At 38.2% G+C, this 20,046-nt stretch overlaps 1 protein-coding gene across 3 annotated transcripts; it reads left to right on the forward strand.

Annotated features, from left to right (window-relative positions):
* The first annotated feature begins 6,387 nt into the window (after positions 1-6,387).
* Positions 6,388-16,866, forward strand: LOC121518181. Of its 3 annotated transcripts, none has more exons than XM_041800425.1 (5): positions 6,388-6,546; positions 12,074-12,173; positions 13,530-13,694; positions 15,655-15,786; positions 16,467-16,866. In XM_041800425.1, exons 2-5 carry the CDS (start codon positions 12,074-12,076, stop codon positions 16,598-16,600), a joined length of 531 nt encoding a protein of 176 aa, XP_041656359.1. In that variant the 5' UTR covers positions 6,388-6,546; the 3' UTR covers positions 16,601-16,866. The 3 variants fall into 3 exon arrangements, with proteins under 3 accessions (XP_041656359.1, XP_041656362.1, XP_041656361.1); XM_041800428.1 differs by having other exon boundaries at positions 6,440-6,458; XM_041800427.1 differs by lacking the exon at positions 6,388-6,546 and adding an exon at positions 11,532-11,656.
* The last annotated feature ends 3,180 nt before the right edge of the window (positions 16,867-20,046 follow it).

The raw sequence follows: 20,046 nt of genomic DNA on the forward strand, positions 1-20,046 counted from the left end.
AATAATGTTTAAAAGTGTGTCTCTTACTTTCAGTCAAGAGTCTACAGAAATAACTAGATAAACACAACTCACAATAAGTCCCACCTGTTGCTAATGCAGTGCCATGTTAACTCAGACAGTTGACTTTGGTTATGCCCATCAGATTAACACCTTGCAGCATGAGCTTCCCCTGAAAGAGCTATGCACTTATTTGTGAACTTAAGCTCAGTTGATAAAAAAAAAAAAAATGTGAGTTTGATTTAAATAAACCAACCTAAGAATAGTTATCACAACTGGAAAATGAGGTGAAAGGGGAAAACTGTTTTTCAAACATGCAGGAACCCTTCATGATCAGTCAAATTCACCCTATTGGATAGATAATTATATTACTCATATTTAGATGGAGCAAGAAACTCACTAGTTTTCTGCATGTTGACTAAAATTGAACTGAAAAAGTCACCAGGAGGCCGCCATGTTTTTGTCTGCACTAGTAGTGTTACGTCACTTGGCCACAGCGCTCCTCGGCGTACCGTGCTCTGACTGGCTGTTGAGGGCTGTATCTTCCATGCTGATACGCACACCTCATGCACAGAGAATTTAGGTTTGGATGTAGGTTTAGACTAGGTTCTTGTCTATTTTTCCATGCACCACAAGCAGTTACTGGTCCAAATAGACAGGAAAATGATAAATAGAGAGCCATATTTATTTACCTTGTAACACATATATCCATCCACATTGATAGAAATGATTGAAATCTAATTCCTTGGCGAACCAAATAAAGACCACAAGCCAAAATGTGTCTGTTTAATAAAGTGTTTCTCCAAACTGCTACTATTTATTGTAGTGTTTTACTTTGTACTTTTTGCATTTATTTTGGTAACTAACGGTGCCTGGCTTCCGGGACCCTTTGTGCTGGCTGCTCACTTGATCTGTTCTCTCTCTGAGGCTTCCCCTTCCCCCACAGTGTCGAGGAGAGGATTGCACCTGCAGCGAATTTGCTAATCACCGCTCACTATTTAAGACCTGCTGCAACTCTCCTCTGATGCCTGAGTTTTGACTTGCCTCACTAGTGGTAAACCCTCATTGCCAGGCTCACTCACGAGATCGATTCAAGTATTTTTCCAGTGTTTTTGTGATTACCTTTCTAATCTGTGTCCTCTTGCCTTCCAGCGCCTCACTCACCGCCCCACTGCAGCCCAGCTTAGCACTCTCACCTTGTTGCCTTTCACTCCCCCTGGATACCTGGATCTCCCCCCTGCCTCAGCACTGTTCCTGCAAAAAGAAATATCTTAAAACTGCTCAACCATCTCCTCATCCTGGGTTCAACCTTCAAAAAACATAACAATTTATGAAGCTTTCTGTTTCAACATGTACAGTATGTCACAGATAAAGATAAACACAGTACAGAACACTTACAATTTGTGCTTTTCAAAGCAAATTCCCGAATAAGCATTTTCTTATTCCTGGCATGGTTCCACTAAACACTGAATTAAGTCACTTGAAGGGAGGTTTATGGAGGTGAAATTTAAGGCACACCAAATGCAATTTTTTGTGCGAATAATTTGTACGAAATATCTGTTTTTCAAACCTGTAGCAAGTCAATGCAAGCTTCCACACCAGCAATGTAATTTTGCAGTGCAAATTATTTGCATTTCCATGCTGTTTATTCGCGTCTCCCTAAATGTGTAAAGGCCTTTAGAAGGAATGACGGGGCTTTGACAGCAGACAGCAAACATGCACCTGGTGTGTACCAGAGCAGACACAGTTTGAAACAGTCAGTTACTGCATGGGCACAGCTGATTTGCACTGTGGCCAAATTACGTCACACTGCCAGTGCGGACCAAAACATGTCCCTACACAGCAAATTCCCAGAGTGAACAAATTTGGAGTTAAACAAAAGAGAGTGAAAGAGTTAGATTTTCAGAGTACATTCACACACAAGGGCTGTTTTTGAATTGGCCTACTGCATACTCCTGCCAAACGCAGTATGCAGCACGTATTGCACACTGCATGCTGCGTTCGACAGTAGTATGTAGTATGACTGCCAGGCGGACGTTATTGTGTAGTATGCTTGGCCCGGTTTAGCTGGTTTCCAGTATACAGAAGTACGTCATACTCTGGTCAATTGCAAACGACGCTACAGTGTTTTTCATCCATTTACTACAGAAAAAAATCTGGGAAGTGTTTTTATTTGATTTTCGGGATTTTTATAGCCATTGTTTTTAGCTTAGCATGTATAGTGCAGTGAAAGTACACACTTGACAGCACCTTTGCGGCCATTACGAGCCGTAATGGCAAAACAAAAACAACAGTGACCTTATTACAACTTATTTCACCATGGTACATGTTAAAAAGGTAAAGATAAAAGGTAATGGCACTTTTTGTAACCGTCAGCCGTATGGAGCTATTATTGTTGCAAAAGTATTTGCAAATACATACAAAGATCTGTGCACAAATCCACATGCACGTACAGATCTGCAAATGCGTGCACAAATCCACAAATGTGTGTATAGATCTGCAAATCCATGTAAAGATTTGCAAATGTGTGCAAAGTTTTGCAAATTTGTACAAAGATCCACAAATGCATGCTCTAATCTGTAAATATGTAGACCAATTTGTAACTGTGACTTAGTTCATTTTGGTTCAGAATCTGCCTCTCAATTGGCTGTCATACACACGTGACTTTTGCAACACTTGTACCGCACACGATTTGTACTCAGATCCATAAGTGTGTGCTTAGATCTGTAAGCGTAGAGGCTGGGTCTGTTGCCCTCACCGCAGGCTCACAGGCAAGGCTGCCTTTCTCATCAGATCGGCATCACACAGAAGGCAGCAGTTAAGACTTAATAGCGGCTCTATATAACGCCAGAGTGGAAGGAGAAATGTTATCGTATTATACTGCTGTTGTTATTATTCATATTTTCATTGAAAGAGTGAATAAAATAATAACTTCTTTATCTCCAGAATCATACATCTACAAGGCAGGGGTTCATTGTGTTGTATTTAACAGAAATCCCCATTATGACGCTGTATGAGCCGGGTGGTGTTAGCAATAAGATCAATGGAGTGGTCTGTAACATTTCTATTTATATAAATAACAGGGGAAGAAAGATTGCGGGTTTTGCACGGAGCTAAATGACACCAACCATTGTTAACATCTAAATTACATTACTCCGCTGATGACGGATATGTAAATCAGATGGCTGAGTGGCAGTGCTGTGGACTTTCAATCACACAGTCCGTGGCTCAAATCTTGCAATGTTCTAAAAAATTTATTTCTTATTACCTGGCCAGGAAACATATAGGATTTGAAAATTTGTTTCAGTGTGTGATCAAAACGACCGGCCTTACGAAATATTAATTTCAGTCCATAACAGTTTGCACTAAACAGTCATTTTAATATTTTGATTATTTGCTCTGATATCACGCCGATACTTCCGTCAGCTGCCCTTAAAATAAAAATTTGGCTACCAGAAAGACTCTGAAATTAGAGAACTCAAAGTCACCTGGCCCTGCCCAATATGGTGCTGATCCTGCACCTGCAGCACAAACCTCTACCTGTCATCTACTCCCACCTAAGCATGCGCAGATTCTGGCCTGATGCTGATTCAGTGAAAGCCTACAGCATAACAAACGCTGCGTATATTTCCTGGCCTGAGTGACTGAGTTTATGTGCAGTGCATAAGAGTTACCAGCAAAAAACAAACAGGTAATAAGAAATAAATTTAATTACACCGATACTCGACTCAAAACAGCAAAGGGAGCTAACCAAATTAATCAAAATAATCACAAACGACTTAAGAATTTTTCATACTCCTTTATCTAGAAAATTTGGCCTGCAAAAGCAGTGTCTGTAGTCTAAATTAGTCAGATAAATGAAGTGTTACAATCATAACTATTGACATTACCTCGACTGGCTGCAGTTAGTCCATGCGTCCACAAGAGGGCAGCATTTCCCCTTGAATGTAGAATTCATCTGAGGAGAAATACCCAAACAAGCTTGCCGACACTCGACTCCCAACAGCAAAAGGAGCTAATAAATTAATCAAAATACTAGCAATCGAGTTAACAATTTTTCATACACACTTACAGGGCCTGACATTAACTTTTTTGCTCACTAGCTGACTTGGCTACTTGTTTATGAAAAGTTACTGGCCACTAAGCATTTCCACTGGCCACAGTTGTGTTGATTGGAATTTATGTGTGACATTACAAATTGGGTATGTCTGGTATGAGATGAATCACATGCTCAATTTCCTTCTTTAATAGATTCTAAGTTTATACTAATATTAAAACATTGACTTTGAATTCCTGTTATTCAAAAAAATTAGAAATGCAGCTGGTTTCATCTAAATCTCACTCAAACAAATTTCCATCAGAGAATGCTGAGGTTGTGACACTGATAAATTCCACTGGCCAATGTGGCTAGTTGAAGTCAATCTGGTACCTGCCACAGCTGAAATCCACCCGCATTTAGCTGGTTGGCCAGTGTAAATGTCAAGCCCTGTTTAGATGTATTTCAGTTGTTTATAGATGTATTTATATGTGTTTAGATGTTGCCTGTTGTACAGTCATCATTGATGTGTTTCTTTTGGCCTGCTAAAACAGGGCATCCTGATAGGAGTTAAAAATCAACTCCCAGAAAGGAGTTACTTTAACTCGGCTTGATGGTCTCACATGTACACTCAGAATGAGTTGATTTTAACTCACACAGAGTTTATCCCCCCCCCCCCCCAAAGTTAGTCCCACAACACCCCCAGAGGACTGAATAGTGATCTCCAGTGTCCCAGAGCCAACCTCCTCCATACCATCTTTCTATCAAGAATCCTCTACACTAGACTCTTGTCTCCCTTCATCTTGCTACTCGACACGAGATGTTAGGAGGTCTGCGAGACTGAGTAATTTGTGATATTGATCACCTCCATGCCAAGTAAATCATTTAACCTGTGGTGAAAAAAAAAAAAACATCCCAGTTTTGTAAGGTGTAGGAGTCATTTCATATATTTGGAACTATATGATGATAAGTGCAGCCTAGAGGTGTATTTTGAGCTGTTAAGTACAAACTTAAATAAGTTCCTATTCATTTCTTATGGCTGTCCCTTTACCTGACCCGTAACGGACATTCTGGATCACATGATTGCAATAAACCTATACAAAAAAAACACAGCAGACCCAGTATGATGTTTTTCTCTTAGATTTTAGATCTCAAAAAAAGCAAAATGAAAGCAACATGCTTTCAACCAACCTGAAAGATTTGGGGCTTTTATGAAAACATCTGGTGCTTAAGCCCCAAAAGCCCCCCCTCTCAGTCCGCCTCTGCTACTGCAGTTGAGGAAAAACTTCAGTACAAACATTAAATAAACTTTATTGTTTAGGATGAGGTACAAAGATTTACAGATGAAATGAAGAATAGGTCATAAACACTTGAATGAATGTGAATGAACTTTGGCCTGCTGTTGGTGATGCAGACAGTGAAGTCAGGCTGGGTCAGAGAGCGGGAGCACTCATCTCAAAGTTATATAACAACATCAGTGTTGAACAATGACACCACAGCACCTGACTGCTTTAGACCAAACCACAGCTGTGCTCATTTCCTGCTACTTTACAAACTCCAGTGTTAATACTGAGAGCACAGAGAGTAAAATAAGAACACAAAGATTTAGTATATCCACACTATTATAAGGTCATAGTTTGAACTTTGTTTGAGTTTTTAAAGTTTAGTAAAAAGTGCTAAACTACTTTGAAGCTGCTCTTCTCTGATGGGTACAATGTTAATTGTCAGTCATACCTATGCTGTGATTTTGTTTGCAGTGTTTTTGGGAGCTCCTACAGCCAATCATTGAGGGGCCGCCATGAGCGAATCTGTCCTCAACTGACCTCCGGGTAACTCACTAGTCTCCTCCCCTTCTCCTCCCGCCTCTATTGAACTGTTGCTGAACCGTTGGCTGCCTTTTCACCACATAACACCCCCTGCAGTCAGCCCCTAGGTTCACTGCCAGCAGCCGTGAGTGCCAGCCTATACACTTGTGGAGTTATTTACCATTTTGAACCATTTCAGCCTTACTGTACTTACCTTTCTGTATAAGACTATCATTAGTCTCATTTCCTCAAACCTTACCCTCTCACTTTCTCAGACACATGCGCACACCCTCCCTTCTCCCGCCCACAGTGAAATATAGTCTCTGTTGTGTCCTAAAGTAACCTCCCCTTAAACAATCCTTTCAAGAATGAAGCACAGTACAGAAAAGAGTTTGAAGCAGAGGAAAGTTAAAGATATTAAATGCATCTGTGCCGTCTTTAGATCAACAGCTAAACTCAACCCAGTCTGCCACATGTCACATGCTCACTTAGATTGTTTACTTGCACTGGTCTGGTCTCCTTTCTAAGCTCCCTCCCTCCCTCTCTCTCTCTCTTTTCCTCCCATCCACAGACTCTCACCCTCCCACCACTTGTTTCCTGCTTAGTGTACACAGCCGAAGGTAATACAAGGCCTTATAAGCCTTTTTTCTATCAAAATTGTCCTCTTGCATCAACTAAATCCTGCAGCTTCCTTCTCTTCCAGCAACCGTGAGTATCTCTTTTTTTCTCAATCAAATAAACAGGCTGTGATAGAGAGCGATACACTCCCCCCCCCTCCCTGACCCCACACAGCTTAGTAAAGTGGCGGACGTGCAGAAAAGATAGCAAACCATGGCACAGATCTGGATCAGAATGGAGCAGAGTTGGGAGATCTTTCTAGAAATGCACTAATGTGCAGCAGCTGTGTTCGTATGGGTGACTGAAAATGCTGTAGAGACAGAATGAAGTCAAACCTGTTGGTGCTATATTTATACTGTAATAAATGCAGTATCTAGTGCTTAAAAACAATGCTCCATGCAATTCTTTGCCACATTCTGTTGTCAAAATACTTTAAAAGGAAGCTGCATGAATGGCTTTATTAGCTGAATGCACATGTTGCTTCTTGAAAGAATTTTCTTGTACTGTCAAAAAGATCAGGAATAAAACTGTGTGGTTTTAAATGAGGTCCCTTGTTTGTCTTTAAAAGGAGCTTCAAAATAAGGTTCATTTTTTTCAATTTACCTTTTGACTTTCTAAGAAAGGTCAGCCCGGACTCTCAATTTGACTAAGTGCCAATATATCCGCCATTTTCATTTTCATATGAGTGTGCTAGTGTGTTGTAGGCCACAGAAGGACAAGTGGGAGGAAAGCAAAAACAATCATAGAAGTAAACTTCATTAGTGGTTTCCTTTACTACTTAAAACTGTAAGCACAAACTACAAACATGAGCAATTCTCCAAATTCAGTGCACAGTAGAAGTGCTAAGCTCTGTCATGTGCTCCATACTAGGCCTTTTTAAATAGGGCACTGTTTCTAAATCTGCTCATTTTTACAGTAATGCCATTATAACCAGGCATTGTCTGTGTAAACCCCTGCACTAATCACTTGCTGTTTCTTTTACATTTGATCATGCATTATGTAGCTTTACTGACTGTTGGTGATAAATTCCATGCATGATATCTTAACTATCACAAGTTGCAGTCGTCTTTTCCCTTGCACTGCCCTGTATTTAACCGTCAGAGCTAATGAGGTGTCCAGACTGACACAGCAGGGATTTATCATTCAACCAGACCTCGTCTTAAAGAGCTTAATGAGATTCCCTGTTTTGAAAACAGCGCAGAGATGTAGTTATGTCCACTGTTTTCTACTAACAGTGACAGTGAACCAGTGACAAATTTAATGGTCATAATAGTGCAATACCAGACCTTTAGGATGACAGATACTCATTAAAAATATACATTCATTGAGAGCAGGGGTGTCAAACTCGAGGCCTGGGGGCCAAATCCAGCCTGTGGTACAGTTATACCAGCCAAGATCATTTATATTTTTTTAAATTGACTATTTATCTAATGAATTAACTTATTTTGACCACTTTAACTCATTATTTCAAATTTTAGGAGCATTTTAGCATGTTTTAACCTTTTTTAACATCTAACTTATATGTATATATCTCAATTTTACATCTCACAATTATGATTTAAACTTATTTGACTTTTCTTCCATATTTTCACCTTTAAGACTCACATTTTTAATTTTTAACTCATCTTTTGACATATAAAATGTTTCACTTCAAATTTCATCTCATATTTTTTACTTTTTAACTCATTATTTTGAGTTTTAGCGCATGTTTTGACCTTTTTTTTAACACCTAACTGATATGTATATATATCAAATATGCATCTCACAATTATGATTTAAACTTGTGATTTTGGCTTTTTATCTCATAACTTGACCTTTAAGGTTGACAATTTTAAATTTTAACTCATATTTTGACCATTTTAACTCATCATTATGAATTTTATCTCATGTTAATCTCACCATTATGACTAAAACCTATGATTTTTACTTTTACTCCCATATTTCGCCCTTTTAGACTTGTAATTTTAATTTTTAACTCATATTTTGATCTTTAATACTCATTATTTCAAAATTTCATCTCATATTTTGGCCTTTAAAACATAAATGTGACTTCCTATTTCATATATCTTCTTATTTATTTATTTTACATTTAATTTCTTTTTTTTTTTTTCTTAATCTTAAACTTATCATTTTGACTTTTTAAATCTCACAATCATTTATCATCAAGCTTTTTCCCCATGATTTATTACTGTTGAAAATAATATTGACATTTTCAGGTTAAATGCTAACCATGTTTGGTTCTCAGGTTAGACCCACATTCAGAGTCTGGTCCCTGCTGTGACTGAGTCTCACAGCCCTGATCTAGAGCACAAACATTTGTGTTTAAGAGGTCAAAATAACATAACCTTCTCTCTTTCAGTTACTGTTCCCCTTAAGGTGCTCCTGTGTGTATCATAAAAACAACTAAGTGGTTTTTATACTGCTTACATTACAGCTAACTGTGTAACATTACACTGTGTGAGGGTTTGGTATTTACTCTAGGAGCTCAGCTGTTGTACATGTAAATACAAACTGGTAGTAAAAACAAAAATGAAAAGATTTTAAGTGTTTTAATTGACCGTTATTTCACCAGGAGGTCCCACTGAGATTTTAAAATAGATTGCATTATGAGAGAATCCTGATTTAGGAAGCAGCCATACAAAATCAGGAAGACTAAAGATTATTAGACTGAATCATCAGGAATAAACAGGTAAATTTTGAGGTACTGTCACTGGTGTAGAAGTAACCATAGCTGGTAATATGTTTGGCTTATTAAGAATTGAATAATGAATCTTTGATGTTTTTAATTGTGAGTTGTAAGTATTATTGGATTTCTAACTAATATAAATGTAAGTAGTGAAGAAAATCATATAAAAATAGGAAAATATTATTAAGATTAAGCTAGCATCTCTTTTTTTAAGGTGGCATTTTAGCATTAGCTAGTTTGGCTTTCTTAATAATGGCTAATTCTTAAATTGTTGAAACCTTCCAATATTGGAAAATTGGAAAAAGTAAGGGAATTTGTGTTTAGGAGATTTATCTTTGTTGTAACAATGCTTCTTGGCAATAAATGTTATACTGTTGGAAAGTCTGTTTATTTCCCTTTGAATGGTGCCATATCTGTAAGGAGCATGAATTTGTGTGATGAGCAGCAAAGCTGAGTACGCCCATAAAAATCTTTCAGAATCTTCTCTGTGATGCCTTTCTGCCAAGACGGTCCAGAACAGACCGTAAAGTCGAGGTGGAGAACGCTATGCTGATTGCAACCAATAGAGTAAGATCTTTTGGTGGATTATTTTGGTTAGTTTTGATGTAAAGCTCTACTAGTGACACACGTTATAACTTTACCAGTTTCAACGTAGAGTTTAGTGTGAACTTTACACCTATGCACAGCTGGTGCATCAGGCAGCAGCATGAGGAGAAGGTTCCAGGCTGTTATGGCTGTGTTTGGTTCAATCGTTTATGAGAATCCTGTTTGTTAAATTAATAAATTGTTGAATTGCCAGTATGTCTTGGTTCTTGGAACTTCAGTCATCCCATCCACGAAATAAGACTCAATGGCAGAATCCGCTGTTTGGCAGAGAAGATTTGGAAAACTTTTCACTGGGGCAACCCACATACTCAGCTCTGCTGCTCATCCCTCAAATGCATGTTCTTTACAAATGTAGTGCCATTTAAAAGGAAATAAACAGACTTTCCAACTGTATAAGATTTATTACCATTATTATATTGAACAAGACACTCAACTTTCATTTATCTAAATCTCTCTAAATGTGGGTATAGATAGCTTATATGAGTGTGTTCACGTGTATGGTCAGATGTTTTGGTACATCTGTAATCTTACCATGACTATATGACAGGATGCATTTAAGTGTATAAATACCAGATACAATGATATCTTACACATCAGTTCTCTAATAAATAACTTTATATTACTAATCCTTTTATTATTTCCTCTTTTCCTCGCCCTCTCTTTTCCCCAAATCCTCTTACATTTATAAATTTCTTCTTCATATCTCTATAAACCGATACTCATATATTTATTTAGACTATTATGTATCCATGAGTTATCTCTATGCTAGTATTTTTTCTCCCTTCCATGTAAAAAGCACCCAGTCTTGATGTAGTTATGTAGTATAAAAGAAATACCATTTGGCATTACCTGCATGAGAACACGTGTTTCAGCATACTTTGTTTGTGCTCTCTCTGTTGTCCTTTTTATTGTCTCTTAAGCCACCTATCGGTTTTTGTTATTACGCCAATTTAAAGAAATAGATGCTTAAATTATTGAAACAATTCAGGATTGCATCCTAGTTACCTAAAATGGGATGGAACATTGTTGATAAATATCAGCTGAATTTAAATGTTATTTTAATCAGTGCTGTGTCTGTTTTATTCATTATTTATTATTGTTTATTGTTGCTGGTGGGCTGAGAGGTAATGTACAATAGAAATTATAAACATTTTAAATTATCATTAATCAAGTCCCAGAAGACACAAAAAACAGCCTGAAGTTTTAACTCACATCAGCTTTTTAATCATTTATTTTACCTGATGTATGGACAGGTGTCATGGTTTAACTGGTATTGGATTAAAAGGTGACACTTTTAAAAAATGTTTCGATGCTGCTCACTTTAAAGAATCTATCTGTGCCTTCAAAGACAATGATACTGCTTGAAAAGAGTTTGCTGGGCTACAAAGAACATTTATAGAGTTTGATATTAGAAAAGAGCAAGACTTAATCCAACATATGTATATACATGCTGATGGCTCAATAACTGTACTTTGGGATCCCACAAGCACTTTCTAAATAATGTTAATGTCTCAGATAACCAAGCATCTGCATTTTAATTATCTGTATATGAAATGAAAATATTTCCCGACAGGGTCTAAAATAATCTTATCTTCTTTTAGTCTCATGTTAGCCTCTTAGACATAAACTACACTCACTTTTTGTCTGAGTTTTTACCACCAAATATCTATTTTTAGCTTGTCTCAGTCTCATCTGCCTCATGGACAAAAAATCTTTCTGTAGTTTTGGTGAGGAAGTTAACACCGTTGGGTCTTGTGTCTATTTTAACTTCCTGGTGTTTCCCTCCACTGATTGCACAATCAGTCTCACCTGTGCTTGATTGTCCTTGTCTCACCTGTGTCTCACTGACTTGGTGTAGTTTGCCTCTGTGCTTCTGTCAGTTCATTTAATATCTGCCAGTGATTTGCTGTGAGTTTTTCCATTGACTTTGTGATTTTAATCCTGATGGACTGGGTTTATACTGAGTTTCTCTTTCTGAGAATTTTTTTCTTTTTTCTTTTTTCTTTTATCTTTTTTTTTTGCCTCTGATTAAAATGAATTGCTTTTCTTCTTCCTTAGGGCCCCCCATTGTCATTTCCATTTTCCCTAAATGTGACACCTGTAGGATAAACTAGTTATTTGACTGAATGTTGCCTTTTCTGTTCAATTTCATCTGTTTTAAAGAAGTCATTTTTTTTCCTAAGTGCATTTTATTATGTTGATAAATTAAGAGTTAGTACTGATAGTTAGCCATAGCTGTTTATAAGAGGACATGAAATTACAGGGAAAAATAGTTAATTTCCCAAATAAACTCCTGCCTTTCTGCCATTGATGTTCTGGTTTCAGATGCTTCGACTGACTACAGGGCGTGTGGGAAGCCTTCTGGCCAGACGTGCCACAGCAGCCTTCACCACCAGCAGCGTGAGGATGGCGAGCCACGGGCATGGTACAGTGACGCTACAATACTTTTCATAACAACTGTAGAATCCATGACACTGCTACTGAAAACAAGAAAGGTGGGTCTGAGTCCTGTATTTTATCTGCTGGTATACAAACTCTGGGTCATCAGATCTCCTGACTAAATAGGAGTTTTTTGATTGATAAGGGGGACTTGACTCTGAAATTTGGCTTGCATCACATCAGCTTTATTTGTGACAGAAAATTTATAATAGACTTAAAAGATTTATACATTCAAACACCAAATAAATATCCAGGAGCTTTTTATCAGATTTTGTGATGTGATTGTAATCTGAAATTGATATCAACTATTAAAACACAACAAAACTACTGCAAAACATTGGAAACACCAAGCACTGTTCTAGAGACCTCCACAGCCAATCATATCTAAGCTCTTGCAAAGAACAAAATCTATAGCTCTAATCAGAGATTATTATAGAAATCGTATCATTACTTTTTGTTGCAGTGCATTTGGTCTTTGCATGGTGTTAAGGCAACACAGGTTAAAATCCTCCATCACAGGCTCTGTTATGTTTTCTTTATATTCACTCATTGTTGGTATACCATATGAAACTCACTAGCAGGCTAAACTGAGTAAAGACAGGAGCCAAATGTGGCCCCAGCACCATGAACTTCCTGTTCCTGCATCAGAGAGGTAATGTGGTCTCAGACCAGCAGATGGTGCTGTTGTACCATCAGGCATCCTCAGAGACGGCTCCTGTATAATCAAGCCTATGACACATAATCAAATGATGTCATCTTGTTGGTTGGTGTTTACAGCATGATCTGAAATATTTCTGACCTAAATGATAAAAAAAGGGTTGTATGTGTGCATGTAGACCTTGAGTCAGGAGGACAGAGTTACAGGTGAAACTCTGAATGTGTAATTGATGTAAATAATATCATTGTATTAGTGTGAAAAAGCAGGGATCCATTAATTAAGAGTTCATTTTGGATTCTCAGGCTGTACATATTTAGTTTTTATTTCCTATATACCCTTTCAGTTCTCACAGTGTCACAGGGTCTGGTTTCAACTATGTAACTGATACTTTAGATTTCTGCTGTTAACAATAATTGGAAAGATGTTTAGCTTTGCATCAGTGTCTGCTGATGTTGGATCCACAGTGCTACCCTTGGATCTTCTGTCTATATTGAATGAATACAATTTCAAGAGCCTCAGAAAATAGAAAATAAATAAATAAATTCCAGTGTTTTTATGTTTAGTGCATGTTTAAAATTTGTGCCAGTTTACTCACCACACTTTCTCTAATATTTAAGTAAATCAGCTGTTTGTTTAAAAGGTGTTTGGTTTTGAAAGTGGACTGTCCTGTCTGTTTCCATGCAGAGGTGGCAGATGTGGTCGACATGTCTCAGCCGTTGTATTGGGACCGCCGTGACATCCCTCTACCTGACAGACGCTACAAAGACGTCCTGAGTGCCACTGACCAGAGCCTGAAACAGAAGGAGAAAGGACCGTGGGGTCAGCTGACCAAAGAGGAAAAGATCGCCTGTAGGTTCTCCAAACTGTAAAATCAGAATCTTATTAAATGTTACAGTTTATGGAACCACCCAGTAATAAACTAGCTAGAACTTATCATGTCACACAGGTAGTACCTACATATAAATATGTTGTCATACACGGTTGTACCATTAGGCAAAGGTTGGCAATTAAATGGAGCCACATGATAAAAAAGCCCATTTCGAATGTAAATAAGGGGCCAAAAGTGAATGAAATATCATCATAATTGATGCTAGTTATTGAATAATGCCAGGCTCCTTAAGTCTTCAATGTCTTTACATGAAGCATATAAAGAGATTTTGTTTTGGGTAGATAGACATCTTGTTTCAGTGAATTGGTTGATCATTATGGGGAAAATGGAAATGTATGATTTGTGGCAGGATGATGGAAATTGTACCAGCAGTGAGAACGTTTTATATTCTTAAAACACACCTGGCCAAGAGATATGAAGATGCTAGTTTAAGTCTGGATGCTCCTGCAAGCTCACTAAAATATACAATTATATTTAAATTGAGGTGTATTTTCAATAAAAACTGAACCCTGTAGAGGTACTGTACAGCAAACTAATTCATTTTCATGGATGAATTTCACATTTTTAAAGATGTTTTAAAGTGACACCTTTTTGGCTAGTGTCTACTAAAGGCACTTTTAAACAGCTTTTCTCCTTCAATGTGAGAAATTCATACATAAACTGACAATGGTAATTCACTCATAAATAAACACTAGTGCTGTCAGTCAATTAAAATGTAAATCTGATTAATTAAAGAGTTTATTAATCACATTTTGATTATTTGAGAAGGATTGCATCACTGGTAGATTTTAAACAATCAGGACATACTTCTATATGGCATCAAAACTTTTTTAGCTATTGAAACAGGAGAAGCAGAGACCAAGGCAAGATTGCCCACTTACTAGTCATTCTAGGATGGTGTTACCATACATACATAAAATTATAGAAATTAAGAGCACAGAGATTTTTTAATGTGTTCATACATGAGTTACAAAGTTACTTTAAATGGTTGTGTGATGGCATTTTTAATTTGGATTTGTCATGCTAGTAATTCATTAATTGAAATTAATCACATTTTGACAGCACTAGTAGATGTGCATCATCAAATGCAGCTTTAATGAAAGGCTACTAAATTCAAAAAAGCAAAGTTAGCAGTAGGAGAGGGTGGAGCATGATACTCTGTCTGATCGTCGCTTGAATGTGTTCAGTGGGGTTGTACTATAAGAGCTGATGAGTATATAATAAGGGGCGTTTTTATTTTATTTTTTTTAACATGGATAACTGTTGTAGTTCTCTGGTTTTATTATTTAAAAAAGATGCCTCAAAATATTTTGTTTTTAGTCTTTGGCTGGGACCATGTATTACTAAAACCACTTCTGGGTGTTGTTCTGGATGGCAGGTGGAATGAGTGTAAAGGTGGACAAACATGTCGCAGATTTCTCAAGTGAAACAAAAGGATTCGTCGGGTCAGCCACAAAATTAAAAGACAATTTATTCCACTTTTTTATGAAAGGAAGAAAAACTAGCTCCCTTCACCTTTTCCCCAGCTTTTCTGGGCCAATCAGAGAGTAGCTCAGGATTTAGAGCTACACTGATCGGGTGTCCCAGGACCCTGGGGTAAATGAGACTGAAGCGTGATTATTATTTGTAAAGAAGCAATGCTTTCTCATTCAGCCTGCACACACTTTAACTCTTGGATGGAAACATCCATCCTTGCACCATTTTGATGTTGCCCGATGAAGCTAGCTGCACTCAGATATTTTTGATTGAGAAGGAACATCATTAAAAGGCTCTTTTTTACTGTACATTCTTAAGTATTTGTTGCACTTTGTATCATGATCACAAAACTGAAGGACTGGATTGCCCACGGGATGTTTTCTTATTTCTGTGCAGATCCAATATTGGCTCATTGTTACATATCTCTGTCTTTTTAACTTCCAGTGTATCGCTTGAGCTTCTGTCAGACCTTCCCTGAGATGAATAAAAAAACAGACGAGTGGAAGTCCGTCCTCGGGGGAATCTTCTTCTTTCTGGGCTTTACTGGCCTGGTGGTCTGGTGGCAGAGAGTCTATGGTAAATCTCTCATTAAACTCTAAAGAACACAACCCATTTATTTTCTTAAAAATAAATTTAATTCAAGTTAAATCATGGCACACTCAGCGGTGCCACAGGCTTTGCAGAGACCGTTTCTCTCTGTAGACACATGTCAGAGCAGACAAAGCACAGCTGTAACTAACATCATTAACAATGGCTGGGCTCCTTTTAAGTCTCCCATTAGACTGAGCCAGTAGGGCAGCATGCACAACAGCAGAACCAACCCTAAAAAGGCCTCTTACAAGAAGAAGTCAATCACATGCTTTTAGTGAAGCATTTTAAATATACACTCACCAGTCACTTCATCTGGTATACCTCTACAATGGCTCTTTAGCACATATATCTAATCAGCCAACCACATAGCAGAAACGATTCATGGAGGTATGTGGACATGATAAGCTGAAGTTGAAACTGAGCATCAGAACGACAGAAATGGTGATTTAAGTGACTGTGAACACACCATTGTTGTTGGTGGTTGTGCAGACCATACCGCCATCATGTTCGGATCCTACTATCCACATCTTGCAGCAGAGTTTAAGACTCATCAGACCAGGCGACATTTTCCAACCATCTACTGTCCAATTCTGGGTGCTGAGTGAATATTTGACACTGCAGAGTTCATTAAAATGTTTAATAATTTTTTGTTCACTTTCTTCTAGTCTATCCAGAGCGCCCCATTACCTTCGGTGATGAGTGGCAGGCCAAACAGGTCAAAAGGATGCTGGATATGCGGATTAACCCCGTCGAGGGTTTTTCAGCCAAATGGGACTATGAGAAGGGCCAATGGAAGTGAAGAGATGACTGCACCGTGGCTGAGATGGCACAAAGTACGGATATGCTACCTCTGAGCATGGATTTGTTCCACTTTATAAAGCTAATGTTAAAGCCAGTTTGAATTTGAATGTTGCGTTACAGCTGTGAAAACCACTAAAAATGGAGCTCATTCACTGTCAGCATCTGAGGTACATTTACTCTGTGCCACCTGCAGCCTCAACTACTGCAGCCTTCTGTCATGGTAAAAACTGTCTGTACCCTATTAAATAAAAATTTAATGCCTGATCCATTGTCAGACTCATTTTCAATGTCAAGGTTTAATTAGAAATATTCAAGTGCAATAATGAGCATATAACCATCAGTGTTGAGTGATAACTTGAAGGTTAACGCTGTTGCTTTGAAGCAAGAAAACTGCAGGCTCAATTCCCAGTCAGAAAAGGCATTTCTTTGTGGAGTTTGCATGTTCTCAGCTGTTTTGACTCCCTCTGGGTCCTCCAACAGTCCAAAGACATCCCCTTTTAGTCAGGAACACTTTTGTACTACATTTAACCATTTTATTGAAATGGATGTACAGTTTTACTTGGCTGAGAAGGCTCTGCTCTAAAGATGCTCCCTGGGTTGGTCATGGAGCTTGCTTTGACTTTCCAGGTAGCAAATGGTTAGTAACCCCCATATTGATGGATACACTTAAGGCAATGTGCACTGAAAACAATATTGTTCAAAAATAACACATCCATAGTTGCAGGAATCTGAAGGGTGCAACCAGCTTTAAGCTATTAAGGAGGAGGCTGGGATGGAGGAGGCTCAGCTTTGCCAACAGCAGCATGGTGGATCAGCATTAATGCAAGCAGAGATTAGAAAGAAGGGTTTTTATATGGACCACTGTGTTGAGAGAAAGAGCTTTGATTGGCTGTGGGAACAAGGAGGTGATAATTAGATTCAGCTGGCTGTCAGTTGATCATGGCTGGGCGCATGACTTCAATATCCTGCATGAACTAACACTAGGCTTTATTAGGCTACCTGGTGAATCTAAATTGCCCGCAGGTATGGACCCCAATTGGCAAAACAGTATAGACGATAAATAGATAAGAGCCTTAACAAGTCATTACATTTCATCACCAGAGACCATGTTGTATCATGTTGTACTCAAGTACAGCATTAATGATGCAGTACAACTTCATGTTTTTTACAGCTAAACTTTAGACATCAATTTCTAACATCTGAGGTTTGAAGATATTTTTTTTCTATTTACCATAATGGGAACTTTCACTTCATAAACAGTTGGGATAGATAGGTGCTTTGTCATCAGAATACAACAAAACTTCACTTGACAGCAGTCCTGTGCAGCTTGAAAATTCATTAAAAATTAAGTTAGCATTAAAATTCTGGGCACTGGTAGCCTAGTGGTCATGTCCTTGTGCCCCATGTAAAGAGGCCATTTTCCTCATAGTGGGTGGTTCAGATACAAGTCTAGCCTGTGGTTCTTGACCCAAATGTCACTACACACTACTCTCCTCCCTGTTTAAGATTCTATCCCATCAATATAAAGGCTAAATAAAATGAAGATGAATTAACTGATTGATTGATTGACTGGTTGATAACTTAGGCCTCTAAATGCCCTGATGGATAATGACCCACTTTTTCTGATCTAAAATTGAACATCAGGAGGGCCTGATTCTGGACCTTAGAATGTCATTTTATCTGTAAAGGCTAAAATATCTTTATAACAACTGCAATCTCAAGAGAAAGGGTAAACACTTAACAAATATTTACATAAGAGTTGGTTACAAATCAGATGTGAACTAATACATTACGTCTCTTTATAGCCTATGAAAGCAAATATGGATGCGCTCGCAAGGTCTGGTCTGGCTGTACAGTAAACATATGATTAGAGCCACCTGTGTGTCTGAAACATAGGTGATAGTAATTATATCAACAATGGCTCTGTTTCATTAAATGTCTAAGTGAGCATGACACTGAGCAAGGAAACACAATCACAGCTCCCTCGGACTAATCTAAATAGATAGTGGTATTGATTTCACCTGTGCTTTTCCTGCTGTGACGTCGATACGCTATCAGTGAAAAATCCTCTTTTCTCTTAGATTATCTTGAATCTTTATCCATGCCTGTAGCATGGTTCTAAATGTAGCACAGTCAGATTGATGCCAGGCCAACTGATTCAGTGCATATTCAATTATTTTAACAACTATTTCATTGATAGCGGTGACACTTTTCAAAGATATGATTCCTCCTGTGGGTTTAATCTGCACCGCGTTCCACATTATTATGCAAATGATACTTTTCTCAGATTTTCCTAAATATTAATGCAAATGACAGTCAGAATATTTTTCAAGTCATCAGCCATTAGAGCATAATTCAAATGTTTTTGAACAAACTTCATAATGACAAAAATTATTTTTTAAAAAGTAAAAACCTAAAAATGCACTGTTCCACATTATTAAGCACAACAGCTTTTTAAAACATTTTATAGGTTGTAAAGAACTGAAAATGGTCATTTGTAGAAATTGCAGCATCAGGGGGTCATATTTACTGAAATCAAAGCTATTTCAATCAAAAACATCTTAACAGGTCAAGTTCCATGTTAACATAGGAGCCCTTCTTTGATATCACCTTCACTATTCTTGCATCCATTGAACTTGTGAGTTTTTGGAGAGTTTCTGCTAGAATATTTTTTGCAGGATGTCAGAATATCCTCCCAGAGCTGCTGTTTTGATGTGAACTGCCTCCCACCCTCATAGATCTTTAGCTTGAGGATGCTCCAAAGGTTCTCAGTAGGGTTGAGGTCAGGGGAGGATAGGGGCCACACCATGAGTTTCTCTCCTTTTATGCCCATAGCAGCCAATGACACAGAGCTATTCTTTGCAGCATGAGATGGAGCACTGTCATGCTTGAAGAAAATTTTGCTACAGAAGGCACGATTCTCTTTTTGTACCATGGAAGAAAGTGGTCAGTCAGAAACTCTATATACTTTGCTGAGGTCATTTTCACACCTTCAAGGACCCTAAAGGGGCCTATCAGCTCTCTCCTCATGATTCCGGCCCAAACATGACTCCGCCCCCTCCTTGTTGACGTCCCGGCCTCATTGGGACATGGTGGCCATCCACCAACCATTCACTACTCCTCCATCTGGACCATCCAGGGTCGCATGGCACTCATCAACAAGACTGTTTGAAAATGAGTCTTCATGTATTTCTGGGCCCACTTCAACCATTTCTGCTTGTGAGCATTGGTTAGGAGTGGCTGAATAGTAGGTTTATACACGACTGCAAGCCTCTGGAGGATCCTACACCTTGAGGTTGGTGGGACTCCAGAGGCACCAGCAGCTTCAAATACTTGTTTGCTGCTTTTAATGGCATTTTAGCATCTGCTCTCTTAATCTGATGAATTTGTCCGTCAGAAACCTTTCTCATTATGCCTTTATCTGCACAAACCCGTCTGTGCTCT

The sequence above is a fragment of the Cheilinus undulatus genome, linkage group 11, assembly GCF_018320785.1.
Source record: "Cheilinus undulatus linkage group 11, ASM1832078v1, whole genome shotgun sequence".
Classification (NCBI taxonomy): Eukaryota; Metazoa; Chordata; class Actinopteri; order Labriformes; family Labridae; genus Cheilinus; species Cheilinus undulatus.